General features: G+C 34.8%; 1 protein-coding gene across 1 annotated transcript in view; it reads left to right on the top strand.

Moving 5' to 3' along the window:
- COL19A1 (collagen type XIX alpha 1 chain) overlaps positions 1 to 15,342 on the top strand; it is a 407,957-nt gene that overhangs the window by 371,840 nt on the left and 20,775 nt on the right. Inside the window, exons 44-47 of the mRNA XM_074237299.1 lie at positions 2,226 to 2,261; positions 2,377 to 2,421; positions 11,049 to 11,219; positions 13,855 to 13,921. Of these exons, the coding sequence (XP_074093400.1) occupies positions 2,226 to 2,261; positions 2,377 to 2,421; positions 11,049 to 11,219; positions 13,855 to 13,921 (319 nt within the window). The remainder of the gene's footprint in view (positions 1 to 2,225; positions 2,262 to 2,376; positions 2,422 to 11,048; positions 11,220 to 13,854; positions 13,922 to 15,342) is intronic.

Consider the following 15,342-nt stretch of genomic DNA (forward strand, 5'->3'; position numbering starts at 1 on the left):
CTAATCATTATTGTTTTTATGGTACAATAGTATTCCATTCCATTTTCATGCCATAATTTGTTCAAGTCCCACCTTCTGCAATGGACAGTTCCCTGTCCTCTCAGCTACTAGTAGTTTCCCCTTTTAAATTACTTTCCAACTAACTCTATTTGTATCATATAAATATACATATTTATATACATACTTAGTTATTTACCTGATATTCTTCTTCCAGTGGAATATAAGCTCCTTGAGGGCAAAAACTGTTTTTGCCTTCTTTTTTGTATTCACTAGCATAGTGCCTGGGACATAATATTTATTTAATAAATAGGTATTGATTTGTTTATTATCTGGAACTAAAAGAGACCTTTGAAGCACTTGAGATTGATCCCCTCATTTTACAAAAGAGAAAACTGAGGCATAGAAAGGATGTCTCTAAGAATCATTACCATAGAATGTCAAAACTGAGACCTTTAACCAGACTCAAGCTAGTTGGTTCATTTGTGGAGTAACAAACTAATAACTAAAGGCTATAAATCTAGTCCCTTTATGGGCCACTTACTTTTGTTCTGTTTCAGAAGCACAAACTGAATCCTTTACTCCTGTCAGTCATCTAGAGAATGAATGCAAATAGTTCAGAGGAAATTGGACAAGATAATGTGAATCAGTTTGTGGAAATCCATCCCCTCCAACAGAAAAAAAAAAAAACAATCTGAAGCAAAATTGCCCTAGAAGCAGTGAGTTAAGAGCAAGAGTTCCAGAAACTTCCTGCTTAAATGTTTTGCAAATAGTAGGCATTTAATAATGTTTCCAAGAAAGAGGGAAGACAGTATACAGATTCTCTTCAGTGAGCTATGAAAGACAAAAAGGGCTAACATGATGTTTTATGTCCTGCAGTATTCCTGAAAACACTGAATTATATTTCTACACTAGATTTATCTTCTTTTCTCCAAGTGACAGAGTTGGCTCCTTTCACATCCTCTCCTTAATCAGCTTTATCTTCTTTGCCTCTGTTTCTGATGTAATAAATTCTGTGAACCTTACACTTGAAGTAACATGTTCTTATTTAAAGTACTCACCATCATTCCCAGGATGTTTCTAAGATGTTGGAAGACTTTGGTTGGCTTATCAACCATGACAGATTTTAGTGTAATTTACAGCAGTGAAAACACACAGTTGTCTGCACTTCCATCCTCATAGAATCTATCCTGGCACAATTCAGGTCTCTTAGGCTTTTCAGAGGAGCATGTCCATGCAATTGCCTGCTGGCTAAGAAATCATTTTCCTTACCTTGATCTCCCTCTTCAAATCAAATCTCAGAAATACATCTGCAGTTAGGACTCTAGGTATTTGACTTGACCCCAAGTGCTTTTACTTCTCACATCTTCCAGACAATAGTCCTCCCAATCTCATAAATCTACTAGTAGGGCTCTGCTTTATTATCACCTCAGGAATAGCCCTGCAAAGTTCAGAAGACATCACAATTTCTAATAAAAAAGCACTTATTTAGTACTCTCAATGACAGTGATTAAGGGTTCTCTCCTCCTTCCTTCACCATGTGCCTACTGAGAGACATGAAGCCATCTTTTGATTGGCAGGTTATTTCATGCTAGGAATTTATTCCAACCATACAGGGAAACTTGTTTTGAGTTTCAATTGAAGACTTTTAATGAGAGTTGCTCTGCACAGGAATGTATTAGAGGATAGTGTTGCTTTGCCTCATATTACTGTGAAAATCCACCAGCAACTACCTGAGGGCATCCAGATTTTACAGTGAATCTTATGCATTAGGATCTATAACTAGCAAGAAATAAGAATAGTTAACATTTTTATTATATGTATACCCATGTGTGTATATTGTGTGAATATACATACATTTCTGTATATATAGTTTACAAAGCACTGGACATAGAATATGGCATTTCATTCTCACAACCAACCTATAAGCTGTGTAACATTATTATTGTACCTATTTCACAGTTGAGGAAACTAAGCTCAAAGAGGTAAAGGAACTTATTCAAAAGTTACACAGCTAGCAAATGGATTTGAACCCTGCTCTCTAGTCTCCAGGGTCCTCTCTACCATTCCATACTGCCTTATCAGTATAATCTAGGATCTAGCTGGCAGGGTCACAGTCAATTCCCTTAAATGCAACTCATCTATTGAAACATTTTCCTCCCTATGCTTTCTTTTTACTTTCCCTATACACCCAGATGCAGATAATAATTATTTCTCTCTTTATATAGGGAATAAATGGAAAAGATGGATCACCAGGTCCTCAGGTATGGCAATTACATTTAAAATCAGATTTATAGTTAGCTACAAAAGTCCAGCCACCATTTAGACATATGAAGGATGTTGACAAATATGTGTTTCAGTTAATGATATTTTTTCCAGGGTCCAGTGGGCAGGCCTGGAGACAGAGGACCCAAAGGAGAACGTGTATGTATATAACCATTATCATTATTTGAATCTGTCTACTATAAGTGAACTGATCATTGCTCTGTATTTTACATTGTATATACATATAGTTACTTGTCCTGAAAACCCCATAATTTAATGTAGATGAAGGTACAGGGAAGAACAGGACCCCAAGACTAATGGCATGCAGGAGACCCTACCTCAGAAAGGTGGATTGTCAGTGTTTCATGTCTGCCAGCAAGAGGCACTTCAACCATGGTTCTTATGTAATGAGAGTGGATAAGTAACTGACTTTAGTTCAGCCCTGCTTCTAGACTCTTTAGTCTTCACCTGCATCACTACTAAAGAACCTCACTATAACTACCATCCTCCCATAGCTTCATGTGATTATCATTTAAATTAAGCATGCATTTAATAAGTGCTTACTCTACTCAAGATGTTAGGTATGCAGAGAAAGATACAGCACAATCCTGCTTTCAAGAGCAGTCTATAATGTAATGGGAAGTACTTTATAAATAACTGATAACAGAAGTCATAAGGGCAATGTTTGATCTAGCCAAAATGCTATGGGTAATTTAAGGAATGAAAGCTCACCTCAGAATGAGGTAGGAAAAAAGAATGGATGACTTCATGAAGGATATAGTACCTAAATTTGACATGACTGTGAAGAAAATGAAGGATTTCAATAAAGATTAGAACAACCCTTTTATGGCAGGGATAATGATATAGGAAAATGATATAGGAGAAGACAGGATGAGAAGTATGGAAAGAAATAGGGGATGATGAATATTCTAGTCTGGCTAGACTACAGAATGCATGAAGAAAATGGTATAAAATAAGACTATAAAGATGGGTTGCAATCAAATTTGGAGGCTTTTGAGTGCTTGGATCAGAATTTATTTTTTATTGGTAGGTACAGGGAAGCTGCTACAGCTCTCTGTCAGAAGAATGTGTGATCAGAGCAGTACATTTGGAAGACCATTTGGGCAGTAATATAAACAATAATGTAAATGAATAAACTGGAGTCAGGAAGACCAGTTAAATTGATGAATTCTCCAAGTAAGAAAAGAGATGATCATTCACCATAAAAATACAAAAGGAGGTGATGGATACCAGGAATCCTGTGAAATCAGAAATGAAAGAATTAGCCAAGTGATCATATGTAAGAGTTAAGGGAAAGAAAAGATCTAAGATTCCTCTGGTTTGTTTGTTTATATGTTTAATTTGGGTCTACATGTTTGTTTTCATTAACGAAAAAACTCTCTATGAAACTCTTTCCAATAATAGAGATCTCAACTCAGCTCCAGACTAAAATCTTAAACACTTGGGGTTCATCTCTATTGATATTATTGTTGTTGACCAAGATAAACAAAGTAGAGAGTGACAAACCATCCGACAAGGATAGAACCTGAAGGATATCCTTGCTTAAGGAAAGGGAGGAGATTGAGTAGCCAGCAAAGGAGTCCCCAAAAGGTAGGAAGAATGTAGAATCATGGAGAAGATAAGAGAGGTATCAGGAGGATCAAGAGAAGGTATCATGATGGAAAACAGTGATGATCAACTGTTTAATGTTGTGGAGACATTAAAAATTGGAGCATATGGGAAAAGCACATTGTTTGGCAATATGGTGGCCCTGGGTAATCTTGAGGAGCATGTTCCAGTAGATGATGGTGAAAGAAGTCAAACTTGAAGAAAGAGTGAACAGAGAGAAAGTTTAGAATACAAATATAGACTCTTCTTTCTAGAAACTTGACAATGAAAAGCAAGAGACAGATAAGATGATAAGTTTGAAAAAATATAAGAATCAGAGAAAAGGGTTTGTTTTAAGAGAGCCCTATTTCCACAAAGTCCTGTTCCAGTTGTTCACAATGGCATGAAGTTGGCATTATGCCAGTGAAATGGTCCTAGTGTAGCCTCAAGTGACATACTGAGTCTGCTGTCTGAGGACCAAGCCAGATAAGTATGGTTCATAACCATTATGTTGGCCAATATGTGAAGAATTATTAGGCAGTCAAAGAAACAAAGAAAAATAAAGTTCTCAAACCCATGAGACCCTCTTCCACCTCCTCAGTGATAGTAAGGAGAAAAATAGGTTATCTAAATATGAAATCTTTGACCAGTGACAAATTGACATAATTAATTATCTTCAATATAAATGTTTAAGCACTAATAAAGTACCTACTATGCTCCAGACACTCTACCTTACAAATATTATCTTATTTGATCTAACAACTCTGGGAGTTTTATTACATTCATTTTATAGTTGATGAAATTGAGGCTTAAGAAGTTAAATGACTTAACCAAGGTCTCACAGTGAGCAAGTATCTGAGGGTAGATTTGAATTCAGATCTTCCTGACTCCAGACCTAGCACTATGTTCACTAGAAGTGGTAGATCCAAAAGCAACAAGAAACATCAGTTCAGGAACACTTGATTATCTCCTCTTGTAAGCTCACAGTGAGTATAGGCAAAAAGACCAGTTTTAATTTGTTCATCAACATCTATAATAGATAATAGAAAGGAAGAGAAATTCTATGAAGAACTTGACAAGATCCTCCAAATAAAGTCAAAAGAACTATTAATACACAGAAACTCCAAGATAAAGGTGAATGGTGAATGGGCACTGTGAAAGGCAAAATATATGTTGGAAAATTCATCTCAAGTTTGAGAAATGAGAAGCCAAAGACTTGTGCAACCCCTTATCAGATGGCTTAAATGAACTTCACAATGCCTATGTGCTTCACTTGTATAGTACTCTCAAGTTTCACACTTATATGTAAAAAAATACAGAATCAGAAGGTCCTGGACAATGAATAACTTGACAAAAAAAATGAAAATGGCATCATTGCCATATAGGAAATTACTGATTACCAATATTGGAATCATTTAAGAGTCAGTCAGCTGTGTGCAAACTATCCACTAGTTTCAGTAAAGGTTAAAATCAACATTAGATGTCAACTAGTCAGTCAATAGGTATTTATTAAGTTCTTATTATGAGCCAGACACAGTGTTAATCATGGCAGATACAAATAAAATCAAAAACTATACTTGCCCATGAGGAACTAGATTGGAAGGATAAAGATAAGGAGATCATTTGCTAATATTGAAGAATCACCATAATAAGAGGGCAGAAAAATGCCAGATAGTTGTTCTTTTATGACAAGTTGTAAAACATGGCAGCCAAGGGCAAAGCCAGAGTAGAATAAAAATTCAATTGTAAAAAAAATAAAAAAGGACATGGCATAAATTTAAGTTCAGTGTAGTTTTAAAAAACAGATATTAAACAGCAGACTTGGAATGAGACAAAGCCCAACCAAATTAATCCAAAACATTTCTATGTGAAAATGGCAAGAGGATACCAAATAATGGAGTACTTTCATATTTCAATAAATCTATGATTTTATCACTGTGAGTATTTCTCAATGGTGCAAAGACACCAATGCATATCGTCTCATCCAATCCAAATCTTGTTCATGTCTTTCTGCAAATTCTCCACAGGAAGTTTATTTAACATGATAGTGGTTTTCCTCTTGACATTGTCTGACTATGAATTGAGCACATGGGCTATCCATTTTTTATCTCCTGCTCTTGTAATGTAATTGCCCTCATCTTCTTCAGGTTTATGTTTTTACATTGCTTTTGGTATACAATTCTTTTGTCATATGCTGTAGCTTATTTACTCCCACTGTACATTTCTATATTAATCTCAGAATTATCTTCAATTTTAGTTTTCCAAAAACAGAAAATTCCATGACTTGTAAACATGTTGCATCATAGGAAGACTATTTGATATTAAAATTTAGGACCTTTATTTCATGGAGAAACCTAGAGCCTTTAAAATCACTGGGCAGTTTTCAGAGGGCAATCTAATGCACTGTTTTCCTCCTTCTGTGTTCAATTCATTGTAAAGTCTGAAGTAGCTATCTAAAGTAGACATACCACTTAACCAATTCCATGAGCTGGCCATTCAACTGAACCATTCTAGTCTTCATCCCCTTGGTTTTTAATTTGAGAACAATGAGGCCTTACTCTTTTGAGTTATTATGTCATTTAGGAGGCTCTGCAGTATAACAGAACATAATGCAAACATAAATGTATTCATTCACAATTTGAAGTATCTGGAGGACCTCACTAATTATAAGGACTTGACCAAAGGACAATATTGGCAAGGATATGCCTTCCTGTTTTTATGCTTCATTTAATAGTTGATTCAGTTGTTATATTTTTCAGAAAATGTTGTATGATTTTAACATATTTAGAGGAGACGTTTGGTCAAAGAGAGACCTTGATAATCTTTTGCATTACTGAAACAGAAACATATTATTGTATTTTATCTCTATATTTTGCAATGAAGTTCGCTTCTCTCACTTTCACCAAGGATTCTGTTAACATGTGTAGATTATTCTAATAAAGATTTTGGAGATTGGAAAATTGGCATATAAGTCAGTAGTTACCAATATTTCCTTGATTTTATTTTACTTCAGAGGCAACTAGCTAGAAGAGTTGATAAAATAATGAACCTGGAACCAGAAAGACGAGTTCAAATCTGCTCTTAAACACTTATTAGCTGTGTGACTCTGGGAAAGTCACTTAATTGCCTCAGTCCTCTTATATGTAAAATGAGTATTAAAAATAGCATTTACTTCTCAGGGTTGTTGTGAGGCTCAAATGAAGTAACAATTGTAAAGCTCTTAGCATATCATCTAGTACATAGTAGTGCAATTATGAATAATTCCCCTCCAAGGATTCAGTGTTCTCTCCTTTGGTGAAGTAGAGTAAAAAAGAGTAATGGATTTGGAGTGAAGGAGCTGTTCCCAATCCTGGTTCTGATTTTTACCATCTGCATGAACTTGAACAACTTATTTTACACCTCAGTTTTCTCATCTCATTAGGACTAAAATATGTCAAAGTTGGAAGTAATGCAAAAAGTAATGGAGAAATTCATCTTGATGGACAATTTTTCCAAATTTCAAAATTTCCAAAATTTCCAATTTTGCCTAAAGTGAAAGAATTTCCCTGAGAGATATCTCCAATAATATTTATGAACAATAAATAAGTGGATTGGTGCTGTTGCAACAGAAAGAATAACAGATGGACAATCCAAGTGCCATCCTTGTACCCATTCCTTTAGAACAGAATAGTCCACAGGCATCTCAAACTCAACCTATCCAAAATAGAACTCTTATTTTATCCACTAAACACATTCCATCTACAAACTTTCCTATATGGGAAGTCATCATCCTATCAGTCAAATTTACAAAGTTTTTTTTTAATACTCATCCTATACTTCTTTATAAATCAAAGGCTTATCTTTTTCCATACTAGTTGAACATAAATTTGTGATCCTAACTGATCGGTGTTGGGAGGAGGCAGTACAAGTATTACTAACCCCATTTTACAGGGAAGAAAAGGTTCAGAAATATTCAAAGGTTTTTTTTCAATGAGCTAAGTCTCAGAATCACAACTTATGTTCAAGTTTCCACTTTCAAGTAAACTATAGTTTTAGAAAGAGAAGAGTTATGGTTTAGGTAAATTCCATTTTCAAAGTCCAGTACTGTATTTCTACCTATTTGCTGGACATTGTCACCTGAGTATCTTACTATAAGCCCCAAGTCAACTTCAAAATTATATTCATTATCTTTATCCCCAAACCCTCACTTTCTAAAAATTATTTTTGTTGATGCCACTCATGCTCCAGGTACCTAGGTTCAATACCTTAGAGTCATCTTTGACCCTCCCTTATGGTTTTATATACAATTAATCATTGAGTTCTGTTGATTTGGCCTTCATGATATCTCTCCCATCTTTCTCCTTTCCCCCTCACTCTATCAATACCCTAGTTCAGGACTTCATTACCTTTTCCTCTACCTGTTTTAATAGCCTCCTCACTAGGATCTCTGATTCATTTTGCTCTCCTTTCTAATCTATCATTCTTATAGCTTACAAAATAATCTTCCTGGTATACAACTGACCACAGAACTTTCATGATCAAGTAATTCCAGTGACTTCCTGCTACTTAAAAAATAAATTACATGTTATGAGACTGAACAAATCATTTAAACCTCTTAGTTCTCCAGGCAGCTATCTAATATGAAAAAATGCAAAAAAGGTAACAACTTACATTAGTAGAGAAAGTTTCCCTATCTAGGAGTAGCTCATATCAATGAAATCCAAACCCAATCCTAGGCACTATCTCTGTACTATTTTCTCAAGACTCACTCAGTTACCAGCTCTTCCACAAAGATTTCCCCTAGCTGAAAATGATTCCTGCCTCAACAATTCTTAAAGTAGCTTGTTTAGATTCCTCCTCATCCCTTTTACATTACACCATGATCATTAACTCTTTGATACCAGGCATGTTCTATTTTTGTGTGTCCAAGATGGGCATAGCATTTTGAAACAAATCAGAATAATGAATGTTTATTGTCTTTAAATTGACTAATTGGAATTTAGAGTTTTGGAAGTGAAACAATTTTGAATAAAAATAAGTTCTAAAGTGTGAGAAAAAGTACTTCATTGAGTGGTTAAAAACAGAGGAAATATGGAAGTCAGAGGAGTTGAGAATTCCAAATAAATTTCTATAAAAGGTTAAAGAATGGGAATGGGAGAAGGAGATTTTGCAATTATTCCACTGACAGTGCCAATAGCTTTCGGATAATTTTGCTTTCATTTTCTATATTATCACTTCTGATTACTTTTATCACCATTCTGTGAGTCTGTCACAGTAGGATCATTTTCTAAAAATCATTGTTACCTCAAATAAGACAGTTATATAGGGACTGAGGGCTAGGACACACTAAACTTTATCTCATAACTGATATGCAGAACCACATACTAAACATCTGTCCATTTGAAAATAGCCAGTCTTCAAAGAAGGACTATGTAGGTTCATGCAAAAACTACACAAAACTTAAATTGTCTACCAAACATCAAATCAAGTCTGCTTCCTTTCCCTTCCTTTCAGAGTCCACCAAAGCTATTGTTCTCTTGGGCTGAATTAGGTGAGGCAGGGTGTCTAGAACAAAATGTATATTGTTTAGTTGTTTTTTCATCATGTCTGATCCTTTAGAAATTGAAGAACCACAACCTCCCTATCACTCCAGCCCCTAGAAAGAAAAAAAAATGAAGATAGAGAGAACAGAACCAAAATAATCTATTCTCCCTTGTTCAGATGAAATAATGTGGCAAATAAGGGGTTTGATTCTTTCCAACCTTGCTACCTATCAAATTGAGTGTAGTGACCTAAGAAATTGCCATTTTCTCTAATAGGGTGATCAAGGAGGAGAAAAATAAACTGGAAAAGCACCAAGGAATTGTAACTTTCCTGGCCATTCATAAATGAAGAGAAAAAAGCTGAAATGATATGCATCCTAGAGCCAACTGTTTATAGTCAAGTCAAATCACATATTTATTTCTCAGTTCTATCCCTGAGGATGAAACCAGGTCTTATTCTCTATATTCCATGGTCTATCCCTCCAAGGAAGGAGGCAGTTTTGAAACAATAAAGTCCTGCCCTATTAATAAATAAAAAGTCATTCTCAATTTAGCCAACATGATCCATTAGAGACCACCATTTTGAATTAAGGGGATTTTTACCCTATTAATAATAGAAAGATACATCCTGAATTTGTGATACTTTGGGGATCACTCCTTCCTTAAGCCTTCTACTGGGGTAGAAAGATAGCTTCTAGTATAATAGGTCTCAGTATGTCAACTATTAACTATGCTGTTGTGCTATAATGATAATTATGACTGAACAGTCAGCTTCATTAATAGTTCCCCAAATGGGGTATTAATGATACCTATCATCAAACTGAGCAGATAGTTTCCTAACTTACTTGCCGTAATAAGCATTTTAGCCCTTAGAACATCCTAATAATTGTTTGTCTTTTTTATTTAAAAAATACAAGTTAAACAAAGGTTTTTACATTTTCCATATTGCTCATAACCAAAAGGATACAACTCTCAAATATTTATGAATGGCAAGGCAACTTTAGTATAAAACAAGCATTAGAGGAAATTTACAACAAATTCAGATGTAGTCAAGTAATAACTTTCTCACTTCTACTGACTCATATCACCTAATGAATGGCCATCTCGAGAAAATCTCTCAAGGGTCCTTCATTTATGCTTTTTGAGAAGTCATTTCCCTCTTATCTGTCTAAGGACAGATAAAAATGACTTCCATCATTTATGCTGGATTTTTTTTAATGCTTCCCTTTCACAAGTTACTGGGCTTGTATACAACTTAAAGTAGATGTATGTGTTCAGGGTACATCTATCCCCACACATACACACATAAAAATGTACAATATATTTGAAATACAAGCACAATAAACCACAAGTCTAAAAAGCAAGAATTTCAAATGGAAAGCAAAATAAGATATAGCAGGAAAAAAAATAGGTCAAATGTATGAATTCAAGAGAGACTGAGTACCTTAAAATTTGATAGATTAGCCTTTTTGCAGACTGGTAGAAAATTCAAGTGACAGAATCTTCTACATCAATTTATCTTATTGCTGCAATGACAACTTGGTTCTAAAAGTTGTATGAAATAATGTGGCAAATAAGTGGGGTTTGATTCTTTCCAACCTTGCTACCTATCAAAATGAGTGTAGTGACCTAAGAAATGGCCATTTTCTCTAATAGGGTGATCAAGGAATACCAGGAGACAGAGGTCCACAAGGTGAAAGAGGAAAACCAGGCCTTCCAGGAGTAAAAGGGATCATAGGTCCCATGGGACCCCCCGGAAGCAAAGGCTCTCCAGGAACCCCTGGCTACCAAGGACCTCCAGGTTCTCCAGGCACCCCTGGAATTCCGGTAAGTCACATGTTTTAAAAAATCATTATTGTTGTAAATTCAATCACAAAACAAGGAAGGGGCGGCTAGGTGGCACAGTGGATAGAACATCGGCCCTGGAGTCAAGAGTACCTGAGTTCAAATCCGGCCTCAGACACTTAATAATTACCTAGCTGTGTGGCCTTGGGCAAGTCACTTAACCCTGTATGCCTTGCAAAAACCTAATAAATAAATAAATGAATGAATGAATGAATAGGTGAATAAATAGATAAAAAAATGGATAGATAGATGAATGAAAGAATGAATAAAACAAAACAAGGGAGGGCAGCTAGGTGGCTCAGTGGATAGAGCACCGGCCCTGGAGTCAGGAGTACCTGAGTTCAAATCCGGCCTCACTCACTCACATAATAATTACCTTACCTAGCTGTGTGGCCTTGGGCAAGCCACTTAATCCCCACTGCCTTGCAAAAACTAAAAAAAAAAAAAAAAAAAAAAACAGGAAAGAACTACAAAAACTGAACTTTTACCATATTCACTGTATTAACAAATAGTTTTTTTTTTCTTTTTCTGCACCTTCCCTTCTTTCCCTCTGTATAGTCTTTAAAATGTCTCATTGGTCATCTTTCTTTATTCCTTTTTTATATCTATTGGGGCCTATCAACTGGCTTCTTCCTCCTCCTCCCCTCAAGATATATTTAAAAAATATGTAGCTTAGGGGGCGCTATGTGGCTCAGTAGATAGAGCACTGGCCCTGGAGTCAGGAGTACCTAAGTTCAAATCCGGGCTCAGACACTTAATAATTACCTAGCTGTGTGGCCTTGGGTAAGCCACTTTAACCCCATTGCCTTGCAAAAAAACCTAAAAAAAAAAAATGTAGATTAGAGTCAAACCAAATCAAATCATTCACCATTTCTGAAGATGCAAGTTTGGTTCTGTACCCTTATTTCATCAGCTCTCTACCAAGCAATAGAAGATATCCATCAGTTTTTTTAAGTCATGATTGTATACCAATTTACTCAAAGTTTTGAGGCCTTTCTGAAGTGATTCAATGATTAAATTCAATGATTAAATAATTAAAAATAAAATGAACCAAAATGATGTGTGAATCAAACTTAGACCAGGTCTGTGTCATACCAAAACTCAATTTTCTTGAATAAACTGCTGAATGATGGCTATAGAATAGAATAGAAATGAGGGCATTCCCAGGGAAAACTGTTTGACCTAATCATTTTTTTTGTTAAGTCTATATTCAGAAGTCAGCCTCTTTAATAAAAATTCTCTTTAAGTATTCAATATAAGTAAAATCTCTCAAAGAAGAAAATGGAGTCAAAATGAAGTCTAACTTCATCACAAGGTTGTCAGAGGCATCAGACAAAGTATTAGTATCATGAATTGGACCTTGCTCCAGACTCTGGATTTTTCCAGATTTGGCCTTTGTCTTTAATAGAATTTTCATTTCCTTACTTCTTTTCTTCTTACCCTCTTCTTACCTTTCTTACCTCTCCAAAAATTCTCCTTTTGATGGAATCTGTTTTAATGATTTGCCAGTAATAACTAATGTAACTTCTTTTATAATCCATGCCAACAGAGTTTCCAATGTATTTTGCCCTCAATGAAAATAGATCAAAGAAATAGGAATTTACTTAGTTTTCTGTGCTACTCTTCTCTCCCTGACCATTGTACACACTGCTCATAATCTCCAAAATTGAACAATTAAATATTTCCATTTAAAAATAAACAAAATGCATTTTTATATCATAGTGACACCAAAAGCAATAGCCTACTTATTAAAATTTGTAGCTGGTAGTATAAAACATCAGATTTGAATGATGCTTAATAAGGATTTGGAATATGTTTGGCAGCTGCGTGTGGGCTTATTTATCAAGTAGATAAAAAAATAGTTTATATCATTAAACTTGACTGGAGAGGCTTTATCGTTTCTTCTTTCTCTCTAGTTCTCAGATCTGAGCTTTTGCTCCCTTTTTTTGTTATCTCTGTGATATGTAAATTAAAGTTTTAAAATATTTTAGTCAGGAGAGTTTTATTTACTATAAATCAATAATATGTAGTTTTCAGTCCTAAAAATAAAATACCCAATGAATGATATCCACCAATTTATTATTTATTTCAAGTCCAGCCTTTTTGACAACCTATTAACCAACTCTCAACTCTTCCAATCCCTAGTTTCCTTTAGAAATGAACTTAATTCCTATCAGTCAGTCAATAAGCATGTTTCTATATTAGAAACTGTGAAAAAAACTAAGGATTTAAGAATAAAATCCAAACAGTCTCTACCTACCAAGAGCTTATATATTACTGGGAAATGTGTTGTAATAATAATGTGTATGTATATTCTTCAGTTATGAAATGCAGAAACACTTGTCCATATATAGTAAAAATAACCCTCTTATGACTAGTATATAAACCTAGCCCTGACTGATGCTAATTGAGGCTACTTGAAGTTTCTTTTTTAGTATTTGCTTTTCAACAACAGTAAAAGATATTCGCAGCTTTGTAAAATCCACCTTCAAGAGCGTTATTATTTGATTAAACTTAACTCTTCATAGTTTCAGAGATATAGTTACAAATTCATTTTTTTAGTTCTTCCTCATTTGCTAGATGCTATGTTATAACAATTCATTTGTTTTTTCTTCAGGCTGATGCTGTTTCATTTGAAGAAATAAAAAACTACATAAATCAAGAGGTCCTGAGGATTTTTGAAGGTTAGGAAATGATTTTCAGTGTCTGTGTTTCTGAAAGAATTTCATGAAATAATCTGATTCTGGACAGCACCTGAGCATGATTATAGTGAGAAAAGAGCCCAATCTGAATCATAAGTCCTGAGTTTGAGTCTCAGTTCTATGGTTTATTCTCTCTATGTTATGCTTAACTTCAGAAGGACTGGAATTTAAGAGTACAGACCAAGCAAATGTCTGCCTCAGTTGATATGTCTGGTCCTTCTAGTATGGTAGGTTGCTTTGGATTTCTGAGCAATAGTTTTCTCATCTAAAAAAAAAAATCTGAGATATTCTCTTATGTAAAATACCATTAGCCTTGATTATCTAGTCCAAGTACTACAGAAATCTCCTCTACAATATTACAGATATTCAGCCTCTGCCTGAGTAACTTCAATGGTGAAAAGTTCCCTTTCTCACAAAGTGGCCACTTCCATTTTCATAGAAGTCTAATTGTTTGAAAATTCTTCCTTTCATGGAGTCAAAATCTACCTGCATAATTTTTGCACCCACAGGAACCAGGATAAAAACAATTGGGAAATATTTTTTAAAGTATGTAAAAATACAATTGAACAAAGATAATGGCAATATGTGGTTTTCTAAGTCAAATTACAGGCCCCCGGGGATCCTTTATACAATTTAGTGGCCCCACTTCCATTTTAGTTTGATACCAGTATTCTAGAATTTTACCAGAAGTCAAATTCATTAGTCAGTAATTTCCAGATTTAAATATTTGCTTTCTCTGCCTCTGTCTCTGTTCTCTCGGCCTCTGTGTGTGTGACTAGGTCTCTCTGTGTCTGTCTTTGTCTCAGTCTCTGTTCTGCTTCTCTGTCTCTCTCTAGTATTTATTTCTCTCCATTTTTCTGGTATTTCTATGAATCCACTTTATTTACCCAAGATTACCAAAATTCTACATTAACCTGCAATTTCTTATATTATCTTAGGATGTAATTCATCTGAGTCTACATACTTGACCTCAATTCAGTAGCTAAGTTCTTTCTTTTCTCACTGATCTTGAACTTCATTTTTCTTTTAATCACACTTGTTTCATCTTTCCCAGTTTGATGATCATTCTCCATAACAGAGAAAATGGGCACAAAATAAAAGTTGTATAATTATTCTATTTTTCTTAACCTATTATATACCTAATATCCCTTTAACCTGATTTTTCTAGACCATTGCATTCTTCATAACTGAATTAGGATTTTATACTTCCAGACCCTAATGATTTTTAAAGATTCATCCCATACTCTTCTATTCATCCTTGTTATTTGCTTTCTTTATATTGTGTGTGTGTGTGTGTGTGTGTGTGTGTGTGTGTGTGTATAATATATTTACTTTTTAAAATATGAGTTCTTGGGACAGTCAGGTGGTGTAGTGGATAGAGTACTGGCCCAGGAGTCAGGAGG

This window comes from Macrotis lagotis, chromosome 5, assembly GCF_037893015.1.
Source record: "Macrotis lagotis isolate mMagLag1 chromosome 5, bilby.v1.9.chrom.fasta, whole genome shotgun sequence".
Taxonomy (NCBI): Eukaryota; Metazoa; Chordata; class Mammalia; order Peramelemorphia; family Peramelidae; genus Macrotis; species Macrotis lagotis.